The sequence below is a fragment of the Sciurus vulgaris genome (genome assembly GCF_902686455.1).
Source record: "Sciurus vulgaris genome assembly, chromosome: 8".
Taxonomy (NCBI): Eukaryota; Metazoa; Chordata; class Mammalia; order Rodentia; family Sciuridae; genus Sciurus; species Sciurus vulgaris.
In genome coordinates, this window is record NC_136468.1 from 110,251,630 (window position 1) to 110,276,050 (window position 24,421).

Below are 24,421 nucleotides of genomic sequence, written 5' to 3' on the forward strand. Positions count from 1 at the left end.
ACAATGAATTTTTGAAATACGTGTAGCTTATTCAAAATAAATTTAAATTCATGTGAACCAAACAAAAAGATCTAGCTTTCAGCTGATATGAATTGAGTGTTACGTTCTTTTTATCTCAAGTGACTTTGCATGTTCTGCACTCACTCCCGCTTGCTCTTTCCCCACACCGCTCTCTGGTCAAATTTCCCTTCAACAAAGAAGCTTCTCCAGACCTCCCTATCACAATCACTCAATGAATAAAAGAGCTAATCCACAGTTTCTCCTGCAGGTCCTTCCCTTATTTCCCATCTAAATCTCCCTCTTCTTATCTTTCCAAGCCCCTCCCTTCACATCTTCCTAATCACCTGGCTCATAACCTGAATTGACCTGTAAATTATTTTATCATTTCTTAATTTACTTCAGTTCTATTTTATATTCTGGAAAATCTATCCCATGGATCAAACTCCAAAAGTATTAAAATAATATTGCTCCAAGTTTAATTCCATAATGATCAAAAATCAAATGCCCTTTCAACTAAATTGTGACCTTTTCCCCTAGCTATGGTCTGAAAGCTTTGTGTCTCCCCAAAATTATATGTTGAAACCATTTCCCATAAGGTAAGGATCTTAGGAGGTAGGGCCTTGGGAGGTGATTACCTCATAAGGATGGAGCCCTCAGGAATGGCTTAGTGCCTGTTAAGGGTTAGATGTGAAGTGTTCCCCAAAAGTTCATGTGTGAGACAATACAAGAATATTCAGAGGTGAAATGATTAGATTATAGGAGTTGTGACTTAATCAGTGCATTGATCCACTGATACAGATTAGCTGGGTGGAAACAGTAGGCAGGTGGATATGATTGGGGATATGTCTTTGGGGTTTACATTTTGTCCCTGCTGAGTGGAGTGCTCTCTTTGCTTCCTGGAAGCCATTTCCTAAGCTGCTTTCCTCCACCACACCCCTCTGCCATGATGTTCTGCCTCCCTTGGGCCAAGAACTGGACTGAACTGAACCTCTGAAACATGAGCCAAAATAAACTTTTCCTCCTCTAAGATTTTCTTATCAGATGTATTAGTCACAGCTATGCGCTAAGCTGGCCAAAATGGTGCCCTTATAAGAGACCCCAGAAAGCTTCCTCACCCCTTTCACTAGGTGAAGAGACAGCAAAAAATGTTGTCATCTATGAAGTGGGCCCTCAAACAACATTGAATCTGCCAGAGCCTTGATCAAAATCAAGTCTTTCTAGCTTCCAGAACTGTGAGAAATAAATTTCTTGTTTATAAGTCACTTATCTACGGTATTTGATTATAGTAGCCCAAATGGAATAAGACGCTGGATATTATTTATCAGTGTTTCCCAAATGCCTACTAATCCAGGTCCCTAGTCATGGCAGTATTGGGAAGTGATAGAACCTTTAAGAGATTGGGCCTAATTGGAAGTCTTCAAAGGGATATGCATATTCAACTCTTTGCTATCTCTCTTTCATGTCCTAATCATGAGGTAAGTGGTTTACTCTACCACATACTGCTTCACCACAGGCCTGAAAGCAACTGGACCAATCCATCATGGACTGCAGCTTCTGAAACCATAAGCCAAAATAAACCTTTCTTCTTCTTAAATTGAATATCTCATTCATTTTGTTATAGTAATGGAAATCTGACTAAGACAATACCTCTTGTTGTTTTGGATTTGGACTGGGCCACTCCTAATTCAGACACTGTTCTTCTGGCTTCACCTGCAGTATAGATCCCAGAGTGGGGCCTAGACAGGTGTGCATAGGGCTATAGCACAAACATTAAGACCATCACAGAAAAGGCAATGTGAAAAGTATTTACCATGAAATGGAAAATACAATTTCTTTGGTGATAAGAACAATGAGGAAAAAATAGAAAAGTGTATGTTTAGGTATAGTGAGACCAAAAGAAACATAAGAAACAGTCAAATAAATGAAGCAGAAAGTAGTTGGTATAATTCAGATTATGGGGTTTAAACTAAACTGATCAGGTTTAAATCTCTAGATATTAATCTTGGTGCTTTAGTCATTTCTTATAAGCACTATTAAGGTCTGAACTGTGTACTCCCCCAATTCACCTGTTGGAACTCTAAGCCCGGGGACTTCCAAATGTAATTGTATTTGGAGATAGGGCCTTTAGGAGTTAATTAAGTTAAATAAGGCTATATGGATGGGCCCTAATCTAATATGACAGTGTTCTTATAAGAAGAAAAGATTAGGATACAGACATTCAGAGGGCCAACAACGTGAGCACATAAGAAAAGACACCATCTACAAGCCAAGGAGAGAGACCTCAGAGAAACCAGCCCTGTAGACACCTTCATCTTACACTTCCACCCTCCAGGTCTGAGAGAAGGAATCTCTGCCATGTAAGCTGTACATGTCATACTTTGTTATGACAGGCCTGGCAAACTAATATAAGCACTGTGACCCAAATAGTAAACATTAGCAATATTTATATTAAAACACTATTCAAACTTAGATGCCATCAGTCAACACTCATGCCATTTTTATGGTGTCATGGACAATATCTTGGGTTTGGGAGAGGCTGGGTTTTTCCTCAGACTCTCAAAAAATCCTTGACATCTGTTCTATCCAGAACCCATGAGCTCAGAAGAGAAAGAGTACGTTTCCTATTACAATTTAAATCCTACATTTTAGCCTTTCAAATCCATGCAGAAATAGAAAACTTCCCAAGTGTTGAAACCACACCCCTCCCCACAACCCCTACCCTGGCTCTCCCCATCCCAAGGAGTGAGAACCAACCCCATCATCCTTCTCAGGCAAGCTTTCAGACACCAGAGGCCACTTCTGTGTCTTAGGATTCATGTTTGTTTGTTGATTTGTTTGTTTCTACAAGCTAACCCTTCTCCAAATGACCTGGGCTCATCCCTACATTTCCTGTGTCTCCTCCCTATATCGTCTCCACTTTATCCAATTTCTCTTTACAGATTGGCATCTGGATGCTAGGTAGGGTCTGTCTGAGACAGATGAAAACCTAGTGTCAGTGCTCCCAGTATCTGCTCCAGAGAGTCTGACATCCTGGGTCACATCAGCTCTGGAGACAAGCACACAATGGTCTGTGGAAGACTCAAATGTTTCTCACCACATCACTGGTACAGCATGCTTTCCCAGCCTTAATGCATGCACTTCTTGTCCAGAACCAAGAACAAGATGCTCCATTTATTATAATCCTCCTTATCAGATTCAGTGGTTCCAAATATTTTTGGTTCTTAATAGCTTCAGTTTCCTCATCTGTAAAGGCAGCATGGTAATTTCCTATCCTCCCAGGGCTACTCAGGGCTTCTATTGAGCTACCTAAGTACAGGGTTTAGAATGAAGCCCTCACCTATTTGACTTTTGCTGTACAACTACTGTGGAGGTTATTAGTTTATATAGGTGGTGATAAAACTCTTGTCACACCAAGAGTCCCTCCTCTGTCCAACACCTCCCAGCAGATCTCCATTCCTTCCCCAACAGCCCTCTTGCAACAACTTCTGACTGGGAATTCAACCCTGGGGCTCACACATGCTAGGCAAGTGCTCTACTTCTAAGCTACATCCCTAACCTCTAAAAAGTTATTATTTTGTTTTGGGACAGGGTCTTGCTAAGTGGTCCGTGCTGACTTTGATATTGCAATCCTCCTACCTCAGCCTCCCAAGTAGGTGGGATTACAGGTGTGCTCCATGATACCCAGCTCAGGATGGTTTTGTGTCTTACTCTTCTGAAAGCCTCCCTCTCATCTAAGGATGCTCCCTGCACCTGTTCTAGTGAGTAAGCCCCTGCTGTCTCTCTGACAGAGTTCTTGAAACTTGAGTTCCTTAGCATCTTCCCAATGGGACAAATATCTCAGCAGAACAAAATTAAATTTCCACTAAAAGTAAACTTGAAAAAAGAGATTTTAACACACTGTGTAAGTGATCACCACTTTCAATAAAACAGAAGACCACTTCCACAAGAGTATAGAAGAGTACACTCATTCGAAAGAGCTGAAGAAGCCAGACACAGTGGTACATGCCTGTAATACCAGCAGCAGGAAGATCTCGAGTTCAAAGCCAGCCTCAGCAAAAGCAAGGCACTAAGCAACTCACTGAGACCCTGTCTCTAAATAAGATATAAGATAGGGCTGGGGATGTAGCTCAGTGGTTGATTGTCCCTGACTTCAATCCCCTGTACCAAAAAAAAAAAAAAAAAAAAAAAAAAAAAAAAAAAAAAAAAAGGCTGAATATTTTATAAATCCTAATTAGTATTTCAGATAAAACTAAATCTGAAATGCCTATATGCCAATTAATTTCAAAAATCACATATCAAAAGTTTAGGGGGGAAAGACTGTGACAACAAAGAATTTGGTGTGACCAAAAGAATTGTAAAGGAGGTTTGCTTTTAGATAAACCAGTAAAAATCATTTGTTTAAATGGGAGATTTGATATGTGTGAGAGCTAAATTTCTCACCTTTTTAAGGTAAAGTCCCATTTATTTGATTACATACCAGATAATTTTGTAAAGCAAAGCATACTGGAAATGTTGAAATTTTTTCCATCATGCATACTGTACAAAATTCATGCAAGGCCCCTTGGTCCTGTGATTGATTAATCAATTTTTTTGCTCTAAAAATTTTTGGAAGAACAAGTTTCTGTGTTTTATACCACTTCCAGTGATCATTATTTTTTTTAAATCATGTATGTAGGGCAATATCACTCATTTTAATTTTTGAGTTCTATTTCTTCTATATAAAATCAAAGTGATGTGGCACTGTTATTAAGAATTTCCAGGGAAATTCTTAGGACACAGGGCTACTTTTATTTCAGAACACAGATTACTCTTATCTTCTCTTAGTAAATGCTTTCAAGCATTTAGACATGGATTGCTTAAACTTAATGTCAGACCAAGAATGATGATGAATCCAAGATTTAAAATGCAGAAGCAATCTAATTAAATGTATGCAGTGAGATTTCCTTAGATTTGTTTTCTCTTCTGCTACATCAACCATATTTCAGACTGTCTCTCTTTGCCTTCTCTTTTCTCATGCCAATATGTTGCAACATGTTCTAGATGAAAGTTTACAGCCAGGGTAAGATTTAGCAAGAACTCTATCAATAGTTCAGAAATGGAAGCAGCAGTGAGCTGAGAGACTAGGTGTGCCCCCTCAGCTGTCTTATCCCTCCCTGCCAGCATTCTTTCAGGTGGGGCTGTCATCTCTGCAGAACAGTAGGTGCCTGTAACCGGTGTCTGGTGAAAGGGAACTTACCACATAGCGGAGCAGTCAAAATTCACCAAAAGCCACTTGTGGGGATTAAAATTAAATGAATCTGCAAACTGTCAAGGAATAAAAACAATAAAAAGTGAGCTAGTTATGGAAGTTTCAGTATGAAACAAGACTTCAGACATAATATTTAAAAGTTTATGTTTCCAAATGACAAAAAAGTAAAGTTAAAATATACTATAGGGAATCAAAATAAATAAAGAAGAGTTAATATTCCCAAATGAAAAGCACTTTCAGATTTTACATAGCTTCAAGTCACATCAAATTTATCCATATTGAGGGCTGGAGTTGTAGCTTGGTGGTAGAGTGCTTGCTGAGCAAAGGTGAGGCACTGGGTTCAATCCTCAGCACCACATAAAAATAAATAAATAAAGGCATTGTGTCCATCTACAACTAAAAAATACGTTTGTAAAAATTTATCCATATTGTCTTTCAAGGTACTAGGATATTTGAAATATTTAATTCACAAATACTATGCCCAGAAATTGTACAGACTGTGCTCATGAAATACTTTATGCTCACAGTTCTTTCAACTTCATGATCTAGTGAGAAAAGTTCTTAGATTATATGTATCATCGTGAACCACAGGAAAGTAAAAATTTCATAACTAATTTATGGTAATTTAGAAACTCATTTTTTTATGTAATTGATTAGTTCTTTTGCCAACACTCCATAAGTTTACCACTCTTCCCCTTTACCTAAGTATTTTTCTCTTTATTCTTAAAAACAATATCCAAGTTTACTGTATTCCTAAAGGTTACAGGTTCCATGGCTGGAAGATCATACACAACAGCTGTAAACAACCCACTCCAGCTTCACCTACCATATTTGCAAGGAGATAAGATGTTTCAACTACCTAGAGTGACTGAGGAGTGCATCCTCACTGACCTATCACACATGATACTTTCTTAGATTTTTCAAAATGCATGCTCTGGTTTCTATCTGATTTATAAATAGGAACTAAATTCATCAGAAAAGCAGGGGATTTGGACACCTCTAAAGTCATATTGAAGCAGAAATAGAGGCCGGTGACATTGTACAGCCAGTCTGGCCCAGTCTTCTAAAGGGAAGAATTTTCAGTCTGTCCAAGCCTTTGTGACCCTTCCCTATTTGGTTCCAGGGATGAGCACTGAAGAAGCAGCAAAGATTAAAGAGGCCAGGTCAGCATCAGCATCAGAGACATTTGGTCAGCAGATGGCAACCTTCCACATGGACCTGCTCTGGTGGTACCGATTCATTTCCTTCCAGGTTTCAAAAAAAAGTAATTTTGAGAATGAGACAGGAAATTACAGCAAGTTTCATTTGTTGATAAAAGGAAACAAAAGGTTAAAGAGGAGCTTTGTTTGCTAGGAATTTTATTAGTTCCCTCCTCTGGGGCTTATCTGTTTAAACTTCTTTCATTACCCAACAGTGATATTTTCCTCCTGCTGACAGAGAGAAAGGCTCTTATCTCCAAGGGTAGGGCCACCACAGGATATTGCAGCTCGCTTATCTGACCCACTGAGCGCAAAGCCCTCAGCCAGGCGAGGAGAGAGTCCGGAACAATAATGGAGGAAAAATTGAAATGACTCCTTGTTGGACACGAAACACTGTCTGCTGTTGATAGGATCTGGCGGGAGTGTACATCTCGGAGGTGGTCTGACTGCTAGGCACCCTTCTATGAAAGGAAAAACCTCAAGTTGTCAGTCCATGGAGAAAAGAAAAGCAGCGATAGGAAAAGATCATGAAATCCCAAACCTAACACCTGGAGTTAGATAGGAGTCTGTGGTCTAGGCCCTTCCCTGGAGAGAAGCACATAAATCCAAGAAGAACTTCCCTGAAGCTGTCCACGGACAGTCATTGCAAGCAATGAATGTTATCTCCATAATTAAAGGTATTTGCATGGCACAGGTTGAGTATCCCTTATCCAAAATGCTTGGGACCAGAAATGTTTTTAATTTCTGATCTCTTTGCATTTCAGAATATTTGCATATGCATAATGAGATATCGTGGTGAAGGGACCCAAGTCTAAATATGAAATTCAAATACGTTTCAAGATATACTTTAAACACATAGCCTGAAGGTAAATTTTTTATGATATTTTAAAAGTTTTGTGTGTGAAGCAGTTTCACAGTGTGAAAGTTTCCATTTGTGATGTCATGTTGGAAATGAAAAAGTTTCAGATTTTGAAGTTTGGATTTTTGGATTAGGAATGCTCAATCCATATAGAAATTTATTCTTAATTTTCTAGCAGTAAGTACCCACAAAAATAGCTATCAGCAATGAACTATAGAGGGAATGGTATTCACATCACATTATTAGAACATCTCATAAGCTGACCCCCACCCCAGTACTTATGTATGTTTCTAGAAGCTTCATTTATCCTCAGGGATCCCTCTAAGCCCTAGCATGTATGAAGCACTTGATAAGCAATTGGTAAATGAATGAATGTGATGGGATATAAACAAGAATGACATTTTATTCATAAGTAATAAGGGGATTATTCTCTTCAAAGATGTAGCTTTTGTATTCTATACCTCAGACATTCACTTTTCTGGTTTTATAGTGCTATGAGAATTCAAAACAGTAATTAGAAAATTGATTGGTAAGCCTGACCCTGACATGCAAGCAGAGAGAGGTTTTCAGGGAAAGTTCTCCAAGCAATGGTGAAAATAATAAAAGCATCTAATGCATGCTCAGTACTTCCTGCTTAAGTCCTTTAAATATGATTGACTCACCTACTCCTTATGACAACCCCATAAAGGAGGCATCATTATGAAATTCATTTAACGAGACATAGAGGGGAATACCTCACTTGCCCAAGGGTGCACAGCTAGTTCTAAGTGATTAAACTGTAACAGAGCCCCAGTCTCCCCAGTTTCCTGATAAATTGTTTTTTTGGTAACTGAAACTCCTCAAGCTGAGGATGGAAACTGCAAAACTGGCCCCAAAATCTTGGTGGGTAACATCAAGGGTTGAAAAACGAATTGGTCAGGCACAGTGGTACACATCTACAGTCCTAAAGACTCAGGATGCTGAGGCAGGAGGATTGCGAGTTCAAAGCCCACCTCAGTCACCAAACAAGGCCCTAAACAACTTAGCGAGAACTTGCCTCTAAATAAAAAAAATTTTTAAAGGGGTGGGAACTGGGGATGTGGCTCAGTGGTTGAGTGCCCCTGGGTTCAATCCCTGGTATCAAAAAAAAAAAAAGGGGGGGAAAGAAAAGCTGGACTCCTAACTGGTAACATATTCTTTGGCTTGCACTACTCAACTAAATCTACATATACATATTTCCTCTGCCTTTAGTCCACTGTATCCCATTCCTCTTATAAAGGCTGTTCGTGCCTCTGAGCCCTCCCAAAATGGAGATTTGAAACAGAAAATGTCTCCTCTGTCTTCCTCAGGGCCAGTTTTGAATAGATTCGTTTTTCTTCACTAACCTCTGCCCCCTCACCTTTGGCTGAGCTACAAGAAGCAGAACCTGCAATTCAAGTAACAAAACCAGGAATTCTAATGGAAAATCCTGCACCATTCATCCTGACACATACAGGGTGAGGTCTCACCAAGCCCTCCATCCATAAGCAGAAAGGAATTATTTCCTGGCCAATACCATGGCACCTCTGATTCAGTGTCTCCTTCCCTGGACACATTTCCAAAGACAGTCTCTTAGAATCTTCCATTGCTTCCTGGGGAGAAAGGCTTTGTGCCTCATGAGCCGCCACAAGGAACAGTCTGAATTAACACATCGGCACACCCATGGGTGTAAGTCTGTACCACTTCATGTACCATAGGTCTCTGGAAAAGCAGAGAACTGATCAATAATTTTGATTGCTATTTCTCGAATGAAGTGGGTATTTTACTTGCTTTATGGGTCACATTTTATAATTTCCAGAAGGGTGCATGGGGCATTTAAAAGCGTTGGTAGCTGTTTGTTTGATATTGGTTAAAGTAACCATCATGCTCAGATATAGGAGTAGAATGTGAATAACAAATTGAGCCAGCTTGTAGATGATTTACAGGTTGGTACTTTAAATTATCTTGTGAATAAAATGCATTAAAATTTTTTCCCTAAAAATTTTAGCATAATTTTGTAAGTTAAATGCAACCTATTATGCACAACTCTGCCCAGGATGTTATAGACTGAAAAATAGGTGTCAGAATCTGGAGGACCTCAAAAAGACAGGCTGTAGGACTGGAGAAAATTCTCAGTCTCCAGCCTGAGGAAGCATAATTCCCAATAATCAGTGGAATTGTTTATAAAAATGGCTTGCTGAAACAAACTACAACAGTGAGAAATTGAGTGTCAGGTTTTTATAAGGGTTAAACACATAGTGCTTTAAAATACCTTGGTCTGGGAGGTATAGCTCAGTGGTAGAGTGCATGTGCATGTATAAGGCCCTGGGTTTGATCACCAGCACCACACACATGCAAAACAAAACAAGAAAACACACCTTATTACACAGCAAAAATCTCACCCACCTCCACTCCGTTCAGAAGATGCCGGAACTCAGGGCAGATGAAGGCGCTGCCTGCGTACGCAGCATCAATGTGCAGCCACATGTCCTCCTTCTTGCCTGAAGTCAGAAGCAATTGTTGAGTTCTTACATGATCACCCTGTCTACATCTAGTCAGACAGCTGACCTTGTCCTTCCCAGCATCCTTCTTATATATACAGCTCATCTATAGTATTTGTGGAACCAATGAATGTATCTCCAAAAGGCCCCTTCCTGTCCTAGGAGGTACTGAAGCTGAGAGCAGAGGTGTGTGCTGTTGGTCCTGGACATGCACCAGCCGCTTAGTGAGTGATTGGAAAATGGGGGAGAGAGAATCAGTTGTCTAACCCTCACTGCTCAGTACAGTGCTAAAGAGCCAGCAAGCACCACCTCTTCCTCCCTTGTTCACCCTTTCACTCTTTTCCAGGCACACCACCCTTTACAGTCCTCCCTCATCTGACCCACCCAGAATTTCTTCCCCTATCCTCTCTGCCAATCTATTCTCAAGTTCTCACAACATCCTCTGGGAAAAGGTCTGGCACATAATCCACCCAGACCTTTCTCTGCCCCACTCCATCCCCACCATGAAGTTGATCATCTTACACTATCTTTAATCATGAACTGGATTTCTGTTTTCCAATCATACCAGAAGAGCCTGTAAGTAGGGGGCCACCCTTTTTGAGGAGGATGAAAGAGCCTTGTGCATAGGCATGTTCCCCAAATTTGACCATATCTGGGTTCATCTCCTGCTTCAGCTTCTCAGCAGCTATGTGACCTTGTCTACTTCCTGCAAGGATCATTCTCCTCACAGGCAAAATGGAGATCAAAGTTAGGTAATATTCACAGCATGCCTATGACAACACTCAGCACAAGGTTGGTGAGAAATAAATGTGCTTTTCCTGATTAGTCCTTCCTTTAGCCCAGGTACTAGTTAATCACCAGGTAGGTGAGAATTGCAGAGAGGGTGGAAGGAAGCTGGGCCCTGTATAGACAAGGTTGGAAGGTGTCAGAATCAGAACCGAGTTAATACTGATCAGTGGATTCATCCTTCACTTTTCCATATAAAATGGTCATTTACCAGTGCACTTTGAGGAGAGATGAGTCACTCTGAGCTCTGCTGATAAAAGATACAAAAGACATTTTAAATCTTTGACTCAGTTTGATCTTCAGGATTAAAACCCTCAGGTGGATCAAGATCAAATGTGTTTTAAGGGTAGACATCAGGGCACCAGAGCCAAAGATCATGGCGCAGGGGAGGCCTGAGTGACCTGAAGGAAGGCTTATGGGCCGAGATGTCTGGGTTAATCACCTCTCCAACAATCAGTTCCACCTGGTGCACACATGACCCCAAGCAGATGAGGCAGAAGACAAAGCCTTAGCATAATGTGGGGCTTCGTCCTGAAGTATCATTCAGGGGATGATGACAGGAGGACAGCTACAGCTCAGATGTGTGTGGGGTCAATAGAAACTTCACATTCCTTTGTAAGATAGGGCACAGAATTTCAAAGCACGCTATGGTCTGAATGCTTGTGTTCGCCCCAAACCATTTGTTGAAATCCTAACCCCAGAGGTGATGGTATTAGGAGTGGAGCCCTTGGGAGGTGGTTAGCTCATCAGAGTGGAGCTCTCAAAATGGGATTAACACCCTCATAAAAGACACCCCAGAGAGCTCCTCATACCTGTTATCATATAAAGACAAACAGGTGGCAGGAAATGGGCCTTCACCAGACACTGAATCTGCCAGAGCCTTGATCTTGCACTTCCAGCCACCAGGAATGTGGGTAACAAGTTCCTGTTGTTTCTATGCCACCTGGTCTGTGGCATTTTGTTAAAGCAGTCCAGATGGAATACAGGTGATTTTGTGCTTCACATGGGAGCTTCTTGAACCACACACAGACCTTTTAGTAATGGGATTTCCTTTACTCTTGAGGCCTTTAGGTAGAATTTGATAGATGTCCATGTTTGTGGTTAGTTCAGGACTATTAAATGAAGGCAGGAGGCAGAGCAAGACCCCGAGACTGAATAGGAAGATGAGTCAGGAAACACACCGGTCACAGGATGGAAGGAAAGGGGCAGGATTCAAAGGGGTCAATGGGTTTCTCTTTCTTCCTCACTTCTCTCTTCCTCCTCCCATAGCCACCATCCATGAGGCAGTGGTGGGCAACACAGTGAAACAGAGTGAAGAGAAAGGAAGGCACTCAGTCCCACAACCCCTCAGTTCATAGCACCTCCTCCAGAATGTCCAGAGGAAAGATCAGGTCCTGAATCCCAGGATGGGACCAAGAAGGATGTCAGCACCCAAGCCACTCCACAGTGAATCAGACACCTGGGGAGGGGACAGTGGATAGGAAAAGACTGAGGGAACTGATGAGAGGAGGGAAGGGAGGCACCAGATAAAAGATGTACAATAAAGATGCAACTTTACCACCAAAATATCTAGCCTTTGCCCTTGGCTCTTTGGAGATGGGCCCCTGGAATATCCTGCTTGATACAAGCTTCTTTTTTTTTTTTTGGCCTGGGCCTTTGACCTCAGACAATTTTAATATGATTTATGATGGGAACACTGGACCCGCCATATCAGTTCTGACCTTTTGAAGAATTGATTACTAAAGGATATTAGTTGGACTTCCAGGAGGAACTGAAGACTAAAGTTCAGCCATGCAGGCAGAGTGTGATCAAGGCCCTATAAGAACTGACAAGAGACCTGGGAACATGGCTCAGTGTCAGAACTCATGCCTGGCATGAATGAGGCCTGGGTTCAATCTCTAGCACCACAAAATACATTAAAAAAAAAAAAAAAAGGTAAATCCAACACAAAAGAGTCTGGTAAATTTGCATGCTGGGAAAGTCTCCCTTCTCCATGCAGATGGTCAGACATTGTGACTGGAAGAATCCATGCCCTATCAAGAGGACCACCAGAAGCTCCATGTTTGCACTCTCTGCCCTGTATGTCTCCTCCTTGGCTAATTTTAATTCTTGCCATAAACCATAACCTGGAGCATAGCTTCTACTGAGTACTGTGAGTCTTCTAGTACACGATCAAACCTGAAGGAGTTTGGGGGGAACGTTTGAACTTGAAATAGGTGTTACAGTGAGGGCAATCAGAGCAGGGGTGGTCTTATGGACAACACTTTAAACTTGTATTGACCCAAAATTCCAACAGAAGGGAACTCATAGACACCCTTGGAAGTGCAGTCCATATGGGCTTCTCTTGTGCCAAGGGAAATGAAGTCTGGTTGGTGCCACCTCTGAGCTGTGCATCTTGTACATGATTGGCTGATACACACACCTCCTTCCTGCCCTCCCACATATGTGTGCACATCTAGGAGTTGGTTGAACACAGGGTGGACACAGGCTCCACTGTCAGAGCTAAGGGAGTTGCATATGTCAGGCACACACCTAGCCCTGAAGCAAGGCCATCTAGGTGGAGAGGACAGGGCAACCTTTACAGCCTCCCACTGCTGGCACCTATTTTCTTACCAGGCCAGTTGCCCCTCCAGCTGCATGCTCTCCTCCCAGCCATCCAGACCTCCAGCACAGAGTTTTGATAGGTTTCCCTACACTGTTCCCCTCCCTCATTTCCTGAGACCACCTCCCCTGTTCAGCCCTGTCAGGTCCTCAGTTTCCACCCTTAGACACCTGGCTCCCAACTGCCATCAACTCTCTTCTTGTTGTATCTCATCCTCTTCTTACTAGAACCTTCGGGCAACTGTCTGGGCCAAGCGGATTAACAGCAACAACTTTTTTGGAAAATCATTTCCAAAAAGTGATTAAACTAAAAGGACTAAAAGGAAACTGTCTTTCCTAAAGCAGAAATTTGAAGACAATCATCTTCTGCTTTGTTTCTTTGTCAAATGATGGTGGCTGAAAAACTTCCTTGAATTGTATTAATAGATTATTTAAATCATACTCTAAGGCAAAGTCAGCTCAGCATCTCAGAAAAGGTAGCTTGTTGTTGAAGAATGCTAACTCTTTGGGGATAGTCAAATAAGAAGTATTAGATGAGAGAAACTAGGTTAAAAAGGTGCTGACTGAATTGCTAAGGCAGTACCAACCCAGTAGTTAGTACCTTCATCCTCAAGTACAAAACCATGACAATGAATGAAAGGGTTTTGCCTTCACCAGTGATCAGCTCCCCAAGCATAACCCAGAAGCAACCTCTAGGCTTCAACCAAACACAAACACAAGTCAAGCTCTGCCTCCAGACCCTGCAAAGCAGAGGGAGCTCCAGGACAGCAGGACAGCACAGCTACAATCACCCCGATTATAGCAAATGGCAGATGGCACCCACTGGCTATCATCACCTGCTTTCACTGGCGGACAGCACTCTGCTCAGGGGGCAGCAGCCACAGAAGACTTTGGCCCTTTAAATTTGATAGCCCTGGGGAATTACATCAGCCACCTTCTGGCTGGGACATTCAGTTCTTAGCCTGACATCTGAGTCAGAGGACTTCGAGTTGCTTGGCTGAGGCAGTGAAGGTTTGCGGCTAAGGAGGCCAACACTACGGCCGAAAATCTGTGTTGGCCAGTTAGTCGCTTCTTCTCCTCGCCTGGTTGTGTGTGGCTGCCTTCAGTCAGTTGTTCTTACAGAGAGATGTCCGCCATAGCTTATAACAGGTGGAGAACGTGGGTGAATGGGCAAGTGTGTACCCACCCCACTGCCTGGAGTATGTGACTAGAATGGCATTCCCTACAGCACCAGCAATACGGTCTACCTTTAACACATTGTCCCCGCATTAGCTTGTCTTCTGAACAATCCTGTAAGGGAAATATTACTTCTCAATGACAAGTGCTGCTTTTCCCTCCAATTTTAAGATAGGGAAAATGAAACTCAGAATTTAAGGCACATAGCTGTAAAATGCAGGCCTGGGCTGGATGGACCACAGATTCTCTGTGGCCAGGGCCATGGTCTCCCACCATCACACCAGAGTACCTGAAACACCAGCTTTCCCCAGTCACTGACCAGAGACAATTACCCTGGTGAGGAAGATCCACTTCTGAGAACAGACCACAGAAGAATATTGGATTAGGAGAGATTACAAACATGCTTGGTGTATGTAGACTGAGAATTGTCCTACTGCCTGGCAAGTAGCATGATCCTTGGCACAAGCCATAATTATCTAAGAGTCTGACTTTTTCTTTTTTGGTACCAGAAATTGAACCTAGAGGTGCTTAACCACTGAGCCACCTCCCCAGCTCTTTTTATTTTTCACTTTGAGACAGGATCTCACTGGGTTGCTTAGGACCCTGCTAAGTTGATGAGGCTGACTTTGAACTTGCAATCCTCCTGCCTCCACCTCCTGAGTGGTATGTGATACCATGCCTGGCTTGAGAGCCTGACTTTGAGTCAGCTCTACCTGGAATGTTTACATCTGAGGGATAGAGAAAGGGAGAGTTTCATGGGCCAGTATTTCCTTGGTGCTCAAGGAGAGTTCTCCCATTCCTAGAAAGAGCTCCAAGACCTGTGGAGTTTCCAGAGTCTCACATTGAAGTTGAAACTTCACAAACAGTCACTTATTTATGTTGTACCTTTGGAAACAGAATCATAGTCTCAATGAGAAAACCAAAGTGCTCTAAGGGAGGGAAGAGGTAAGTGTGAGTCAGCAAGTTGTGTGAATCACTGAGTATTCTTTGGAGAAATCCAGTTTCAACCTATTGATTTGCTAAATTACTTTAAGCAATTTGCTTAAGTACATTCAGCACAGCCATATGTTGTTGAATGATGGGATAGGCCCTGAGAAATAAGTCGGTCCTTAGGCAATTTTTTAATTGTGAGAACATCACAGTGTTCTTACACAAACCTAGATGGTCCAGGCTGCTGCACACTGAGGCCATGTTGTATCTACCATCCTATATGTGGTCTGACCTTAACAGAAATGTTATGTAGTGCATGGATGAAATGTTTAAAGAGGGGACTAAAAAAGACAAGCCAAAAAACTCAATTTAAGTATGGGCAGTTCTCATGTTGTATATATGTCGTGTATATGTAAAGGACCCTTGTGTAATGGTAGTTGCTTCAAGATGTAGAGTTTATTCTCCTAACAGGGCCAGTATAGCCTGCAGTTTTGTACCATTATGATATTGCTTAGAGCATTTCTTTTTCCTTACAGATAGTATATTGGTATACCTAAGCTCAGCTCTTGGCCAATTAGCCCAAATTTTGAGTTTTTAGAGTTTTAGTTAATGAGGTTTCATTATTGCAAATGCAAGAAGAGTTTGGAAAATCATCACAATGTGAAATGAATGATGATGAAGAAAATCTAAACAAAAATGTTTTGCTAAGAACAGTTTTCAAAAAGAATATGAAATCAGATACTTACAGATAGGACCCACTTCTAAGAGATTGTCAAAAGAGCAGCAAGACGTGGTCCCCAAAGTAGCAACCACCTGGAGAGTAGACAGACAACCTTTAATCTCTCATGCGTTAGTCATTGCTGTAACCTCCACATGCAAAACCATTGCCAGAGCTATCCCAGGACCTTGAACTTGGTGCTCAGTAAATGGAAACCCATAAACACATGCTTAATCTTTGGGTGAAAGCATCCTTGCAGGTTAAGAGGGTTAAGAGAAACAAACTTGCAGACAGAAACCTGAGATATAAGATTAGATAATAGGAAACTTGGAAAAGATTTCCCATGCATGATGCCTTGGGACATGGATAGCTATTCCTATATTCCACTTTTTAAATCTGTCTATTGAATATAAGAACATAGTTCCTATTATGAAGTAAGAGTTTTCCTCAGTTGGGGTGGGGCAGGAGTGTGTGGGCAGAGCATAGAGCTACACATCAGAAATGTTGCTTGCTCCAATAAGGCTGGAATTGCCCAAGGCATCAGTGAAATGATTTTTCAGAAAAGACTTTGGGATCAGTTAAGAACCACATTGGGACATTGGCCAAGAGTATTTTACACTCGCTTTGATCTGCCCTGCTTCCCATCCTGAATGATACTGCTCCCAAAGATAAACTCCAACTGTCAGGAGATTCATGAAGAAGCATGCTGATGTTGAAAATAATTATAAAAGTACTGAATGCTGTAGGTCACATACTGGGAAATGTGGCCCAGCATTCACTGTGTCCTCTGCTGTCCCCTGACCATCTTGAGCTGCTGTGATTATACTAGCACTACTGGTGCTGTTCTCCTGAGCCTCAATGTCTTTGTAGACCTACAATGTTCCTGAAACTGTGGTCTGTGTCCTATTTCTTTGTAGTGCTGGAAATTTGCACTTTGCTGAACACAGAATAGATGATTAAATATATTGGCTGAGTTGAAATTCTCTCCAAATGAAAAAAAAAAAAATAAAAAAACAACATGTTTCCAAAAGCAAAGAGTCTAATTGATTTATGGATGTCATATACTATTTTTCCTCACATATGACAATAGTGTGAAATTTAACATAATTTATGCAAATCTTATTAAGCAACACTATGGACCATAACAATAAATTTGGAGTGGTCAGGAATTCTCATGTAAAAACCCCAGGCACAGGTCTTCCTGGTTCCATCTCACCTATGACCACCTTTGCTTGATCTGAGAGCCAAATTCACGTCAGTGAAAGTCAATGTGTTCTTGCAAAGGTAGTATGGCATCTGCCTTGTTGGTGGCTCATTCAACTGCCACCATCAAGACAGATGCTATGTTTGCTTGGCATCTGTGGCAAGTGTCCCTGTCACTGCCACATTTACTCTGAGGAAGTTTCTCAGAGAGAGCAACATGTACCCAGACACCAAGAGTTCCTCTGCTGCCCAGTCACAGGGTGTTCAGGTGCTGTTTGGGCATAATTCCCTTTTCATTGACCTGTTCCCACATGGAATCAACCCCACAAGAGGCTACCTACAGGCCCAGCAGAGGCAGGCTGTTGCAAAATGTGGATTTTATCATTATTTTAGTTTGTTGAGCTCAATAGATCAGGAGATGACTGCTGGTGAAGTTAGCTTGTCTTTCATGGTACCAAGAGGGGGGCCACCAACATCAGGGTTGCATCAAGCTTGGTCAGGAGATGGAAGGGTGAGGGGAAAGTGTAGGCAAAAAGCCTTTATTGTGGCTTTTGTGGAGAGTTACAGGTGAAGCAGATTTAGCATTGGCTGCTTTGAATAATTTCACTGAGCTCTTGGGCACAGGGGATGCCTCCCATTCTGTGGTACCTAGTCTGGGGTGATTAGGGAAGGTAGACAGTGGCTCAGAGTGAGCATCATATATGTGGTGGGTGTGGGGGGACCTCTGGATGGGTTAGTCTGCATATGAAATATATGCCAACTCTTTGAATATCAATGGGAAATGGCTAACCCAGAAGAGGCACTCCCTCCTCAGGGTAGCAAATCCCAGAGATGTTAAAGCATCAAAAACACAGAAAATAAAAAAAGCAAGATTAATACAAAATTGAGTCATGTACTTGGAGCAAAAAGATCTGGGTTGGCAACTCAGCTCTGTGTTATATTGGCAGGCATCTTGCTGGGCTCCAATCTTCCTACCACACACAGCAGACGTGGGACCCTCTCATGAAAAAGGTGCCCATGGACTTAGTCCCATAGCTCCACTTTTCCTGGCACCCTCAACCCTCTTTGTCCATACCTCTATGTGTGCCCTCCTCCTTTCTAGCATCCATTATTCTCCACACTTCTTCCACTTAGACAAGTTGGGGCATTTATTGGGAATCAAGTTAGTGTGCTATTTTTCTCTGATATTTGCAATTTCATCCTGATATTTAATTGAATATTAAAATGCTTTAAGGTACCTGGTTAGCTCAGTTGGTAGAGATGAGACTCTTATCGTCTATATCCTTACAAGTGAAAATTATGTACTTGATAAAACCACAGAATGACTCAAGACATTAATATTGCTTATTATTGTGTTTTCTCAATTTTAGCAGTCTTTTGGAAATGACCTACCTATAGTGTAGCCATTCCTTCAGTTTCATCTAAGTTTTCTTTACTAAATGCTAATTGGACTAACTTCTGCTATTAAAAGTACATACATATTAAATATTTCATTGTTAAAATTATTTTCTATCCATTACTATGTGCATAGAAGAGTATCTAGAATTATGTTTACCAATAATTATTACTGTTCATCTCCTGAGATGGGATTTTGGTTAACACAAACCTTTTTTCTTAGACTCTTGTGTAATAATTGATTTATTTGTAATGAACATGAAACATTTTTGTAGAAATAATAAAATTCTGTCTTGTCCTTTGCACTGGTCTGGATGACTATATCTCATTTGACTCTTTAGGAAGGACATGGTAAGTATTATGATTGTCTCTTGACAGCTGTGGAGATAGCTGAAATGCTCGAGGTCACACAAGTAATATACAAAACAGCATAATATACAATTTTGTAATTTTTCTTTCAGCACATTAAAATATTTAAGATATGATTTGGCATCTTGCATTTTTACTTAACTTTGTGATAATTTTGCCATATCATGAACTAATTTTTAAGAAAACAAGATCTAAAGCTATATGACATATTTTATGAATCTATAAACCACTTCCCTGTTGTTGACCTCAGTCTCAGTTGACACTAAGAATGGGTGACATTTTTTGAGTGCTTACTTAATGGCAAGCTGGGGTGCCAGGAGCTTTTCCTAAATTATATTTAATCACTCCAGCAGCCTTAATGAATTAGGACCATAATTCCTACTTCAAAGTCAATGTAAGTAGAGTCCCAGAGATAAGTAATTGTCCAAGAACACACATAAGCAGGAACAGACCAAAAGTGACATCAGGTTTAGTTAACCTTGTTATCCTGTCACACCTAAAGACAGGATATCTGGAGCATTGTCCCTGAGATGCCAGGAAAATAACCCAGTGTTTGGGGCAGTGCCAGATGCACTTCCAACAAGCCCCAGCATGTTGTAGCTGGAGAGGGAGGCCTGTGGGCAGGTGGTAGGGATCCAGGCTGCAGAAGCTGCGGGGCGCCACGTGGACAGTGTTCGAAATTACTCATCCACGTGGCACTGAGCTACAAGTCAGCTTGTCCTAATTCTCCGAAGCCACATTACAGCTAGCACCTGCTCTGCTTCGGGCTCTTATTACCTCGGCTCAGCATTGCTCAGTGACACTAACCTGATTTCCGTCTGCTCTGGGAGACATAATCACATTTGAACAGGGGAAGGAGGGGCAAGAGATGGCACAACCCTCCATCTCTGAGAGTCTGCGACTCTCCTGCTGGTGGCAGAGACTAGCGTGACCTCCCCACCTGCTGTCCTGGCCCCATCCTCCAGCCTGGTCTACTCACGTACGTGCCTTGCAGGCACTGCCTTTTGTTGGCGTGCTGATGTTATTAAGTCAACTCGTGACAGAAGCAAACCCATGCTTAGTAAAAAAAAAAAAAAAACAACTTTACCACATGACTCAATTGAGTTCATGATGAAGAGCCAAAGATTCAGTTTGCCTGGTTCAGATTCTGCCAAATATATTCCATGCTCTCAGTAGTAGGTCTTGAATTTTGAGAGGTCTGTGACCCCTTTGAGAGTATAACAAAGGTTATGCATCTGCATCCCAAGAGGGTACTGTAGTCATTATGCATGCACAGAGCTACAACCACTCCAGGACAAGTGGGCACCAAGACAAAACCCAAATTACCACCACTTTCCTACCTGGGTCAGATAATAGATATGAATTTCCACAGATGCTCAAGTCTATCAAATAAAGTTTGTAGTATTGGCAGATAACCTATGTATATCTTCCAGTATATTTTAAATCACTTTTGATAACTTACAATGCCTAATACAATGTAATTACTATGTTAATAGTTGTTAGACTGTGTTATTTAAGAAATAATGACAGGAAAAAATTCTGTAAATGTTCAGTACAGAAACAGGGTTTTTTTTGTTGTTGTTGTTTTTAAAAAGAATGCTTTCAGTCTGTGGTTGGTTGAATCTGTGGATGCAGAACCTACAGACACACAGGGTCAACTATATAAATCTGAAGTGTTGCTTCCTGTCTTAAAAACCCTTCATTGACAGTCCATTGTGCTTAGGTTAAAGTTCATTTTGGCCCTTCCACAGTCTCCTACAGTCTCACACATCCCTCCATTCACCTTGTGCTCCAGGCATGAAAACCTTAACAATTTCTCCAAATCTGTATATCTGTCTTTAAACTTGTGTTTCTCAATCCATACATTTGAATTCTTTTCAAAGGTTCAGGAAAAAAAAAAAAAAACACTTAAAGCAAAGAAAGCTGTAGCCTTTAGAGAGGAAAGATCATGAGTGAGGATGAGGGTACTGTTCAGTGGACCCTATGTTTTGGTTTGGTATCATAAGACACACAGAACAAATTGAAGATTGGTTCATATATGACTTTAATTAAAACATAAATTTTAATGTAAGTGAAAAATTAAGATTCTAATGAAAGAACACAAAATGAGCAATAAAGAGCAGGGGGAATTTCTAATAAATAATTCATCACTGTCCCTCACAGCATTATCACCACCATTAAATTTCTTACCCTAAAAGTCACTATTTCAGAATTACTTTAATAGCTTTTGTATTTTGTATAAAACATTTAGTGTGAATTGGTACAACCTTTCTGAAAGAGCATATGGCTATGCATATCAAAAATCTTGGGAAAAAAAGCCGTCCCTTTGGTCAAGTAATTCCAGTGCTAGAAACAGTTCCCAAGGAAATGCTGACAGGTGTAAGATGAGGAAACAAGTAAGTAAATACAACACTTTACACGCACTAATTATTACAAGAAACAATGTAATAATAAATAGCCTAAATGTCTAACAGCGGATGTTGCTAGCCTGGGAATTCTTATGAAAAGAAAAATATTTTATTTATGTGTACTAAATGTGTGTGTGTGTGTGTGAGTACACATGGAGAAAGAGATGGAGAAAATAGAAATATAATGGAGTGCTATGAGACCTTTAAACAGAATATCATTTTCATATACAACCACCTGGGGAAGTACTTAAAATGTATGAGGTGAAGAAAGAAAATCACAAATTAAGGTTGAGACAGAGATATATATTAATATATGTAAATGTTACAGAGAAAGGGTCTAAAGATGTAAATCAAAATGTTAACATGTTTTTCCTTTAGGTTTTATTTGAGTTTTTATGCTTTCCTATGACTACCAAATTAAAAAAATAAAACAAAATTTATAAAAAATTGATTAATGTTTAAAATCAGGAAAAATATATAATAAAAACAAAATTTTTCTTCATTAAGAATATACTTTTAGGGCTGGGGAGATAGCTCAGTCGGTAGAGTGCTTGCCTTGCATGCACAAGGCCCTGGGTTCAATCCCCAGCACCACAAAAAAAAAAAAAAAAAAAGAATATACTTTTACTGGGGATATAGCTCAGTGGTGGAGGGCATGCCTTAGCCCACATGAGTCCTTGGATTGGATCCCTAGCACCAGAAGAAAAGGAAGGATGAAGAGAAAGAAGAGGAGGAGAATAGGAAGAGGAAGAGGAGGAAAGAAGAAGGAGGAGGAGAAAAAGAAGAATTAATGGAGTGTTAAGAGACTCTGGTTTAATTTGCATTTCCAGATTAGCTTTGAGCTATGACATTCAGGCTTGTAGCAAACTAGTGATTCTAGAAAACACAGCCGAAAGGATGAAAACAGAAAGAAATCTTATCTGCAGAGAAGCAAAGATAAGAATGACGTCAGGCTTCTGTTTAGAAATCATGAAAGAAAGAAGGGAATGGAGAAAAATATTTACAGTGTCGAGAGTAACTCCAATCAACAATTCTGTGTTTAATAAAAATTACCCTTCAAGGTGAAAGAGAAATACTTTTTCAGACAAACAAAAATTAAGGGAATTGGTTACCAGTAGACCTGCTTTGCAATAAATATTAAAAGAAATTCTTCAGAAGGAAGAAAAAATGCCTTCTGTTAGATACTTGGATCTACATAAAGAAAGCAAAGAGCATCACAGGAGTAGGTGAAGATAAAATAGAAGCTCTCTTTTTCTGGTTTAAGAGATCACGAGCTTTTTTCTCAAAATGATGAGTGACAATGTATTCATTTATCATAGCTTAGAGATAAATAAGATGATTGTTAACAATGTTCATGAGAGGATGGTGGGAGGGATGAATGGGAATACTGTTTTATAAGGCATTTGTATTACACACGAAGTAGAGCAGGGTTACTAGAAAGAGGACATGGATGAGTTGTGAATGCGTGCTGCAAACTCAAGGGCAACCACTAAAAACATTTGAAAGAGTATTAAACTAGAAATCGATAATTTAAAAAAGTAGCTGGGAATACCCCCAAACTCACAGAGATCAAACGACACAGTGCTGGAGTTCACATAAGAATTTTCAAGAGAAATTAAAATGCACTTTAACCTAAATGAAAATGACAAGGTAATTCATCAAAATTGTGGACACAGTGTTTAAAGGGAAGTTTATAGCATTAAATTCATATATTAGGGAAAAAAAGGAAAAATCTAACATCTACAAATTAAGCTTCAACTTTAGGAAATTAGTGCAAGAGGCAAATTAAATACTAAGCATAAGAAAAAATTTAAATATTAAGCATTAGAGTAGAAATGAATGAAATGGAAAACAGGAAATCAATGGAGAAAAAGTTGGTTCTTTGAAAAGATCAATAAATCTGATAAATCTCTAATCAGGTTAACAAGGAAAAAATCAGAAAACAGATTACTAATATCAGAAGTGAAAGTGGAACCATAAACATTAAAAGGATAAGAAAGGATTATTATGGCTTCTGCTCACAAATTTGAAAATACAAATGAAATTGACAAATTCCTTGGAAGAGTTATTCTACCAAAACTCACAGAAAGAGAAATAGATCATCTCAATAGGGTTATAGCTATCAATAATTAATAACCTTCAAAAACAAAAAGTACCATACCCAATTAGGTTCACTGGTAAACTCAGGAAGAAATCTCACCGATTCTCTACAATCTCATAGAAATGGAAGCAAAAAGAATACTTCCTAACTCAATGAGGCTAGCATTACTTTAATACCAACACTAGACAAAGACATTGCAAGAAAGGAAATTATAGACCTATATTTTCCATAAGATATCAAATTGAGTCCAACACTTAAAAAAATTATATACCAGAAAGAAGTGGAATTTGATTGATTGAAGCATGCAGACCATTTCAACAGTTGAAAGTAAATTAATATAACCTATGATATCAACAGACTAAAGAAGGAAACTCATATTATATAAATAGAGACACAAAAAGCATTTGACAACATCTGGCATCCATCCATAATTTACACAAACAAATACAACAAAAAAATCACTTGGCACACTAGGATTATAGTGGAACTTCCTTGATAACTGATATCAGAAAACAAACAAACCAAAAACAATCCACAGCTAACATCATTCTTAAAGATGAGAACCTACATGTTTTTCTTCTAAGATTAGGAATAAGGGAAGAATATCTGTTCTCAACACTTTCATTTAACATTATATTATGAATTCCAGCTAATGTGATATGACTAGAAAATAAAAGATAGATTGTTATGACATTGCTGTCTATGTAAAAATACCAAAGAATAACTCAAAGCCAAAGTCTCTGGGAACTAATGAACAATTATAGGAAGATACAGGACAAATATGTAATAGAAAAAAGTCAATTTCTTTCTTATGTTTTAGCATAAAAAATGGAATTTGAGGTTAAAAAAACCCCCACAATTCCACTTACATTTTGCACAGAAAGGAGAAAAAGAAATACATATAAATCTACCAAAATGTATATAAAATCT

General features: G+C 40.1%; 1 protein-coding gene across 3 annotated transcripts in view; it reads right to left on the reverse strand.

Moving 5' to 3' along the window:
• The window catches only part of DDC (dopa decarboxylase), a 106,726-nt gene that overhangs the window by 26,033 nt on the left and 56,272 nt on the right, over positions 1–24,421 (reverse strand). For 2 of the 3 annotated variants that reach the window (XM_079150336.1, XM_079150335.1), the window contains 4 exons: positions 16,044–16,110; positions 10,802–10,840; positions 9,710–9,804; positions 5,237–5,304 (listed from right to left, as the gene is read on the reverse strand). In XM_079150336.1, the coding sequence (XP_079006462.1) occupies positions 5,237–5,304; positions 9,710–9,804; positions 10,802–10,840; positions 16,044–16,110 (269 nt within the window). The remainder of the gene's footprint in view (positions 1–5,236; positions 5,305–9,709; positions 9,805–10,801; positions 10,841–16,043; positions 16,111–24,421) is intronic. The other variant, XM_079150337.1, reaches the window with a different exon arrangement.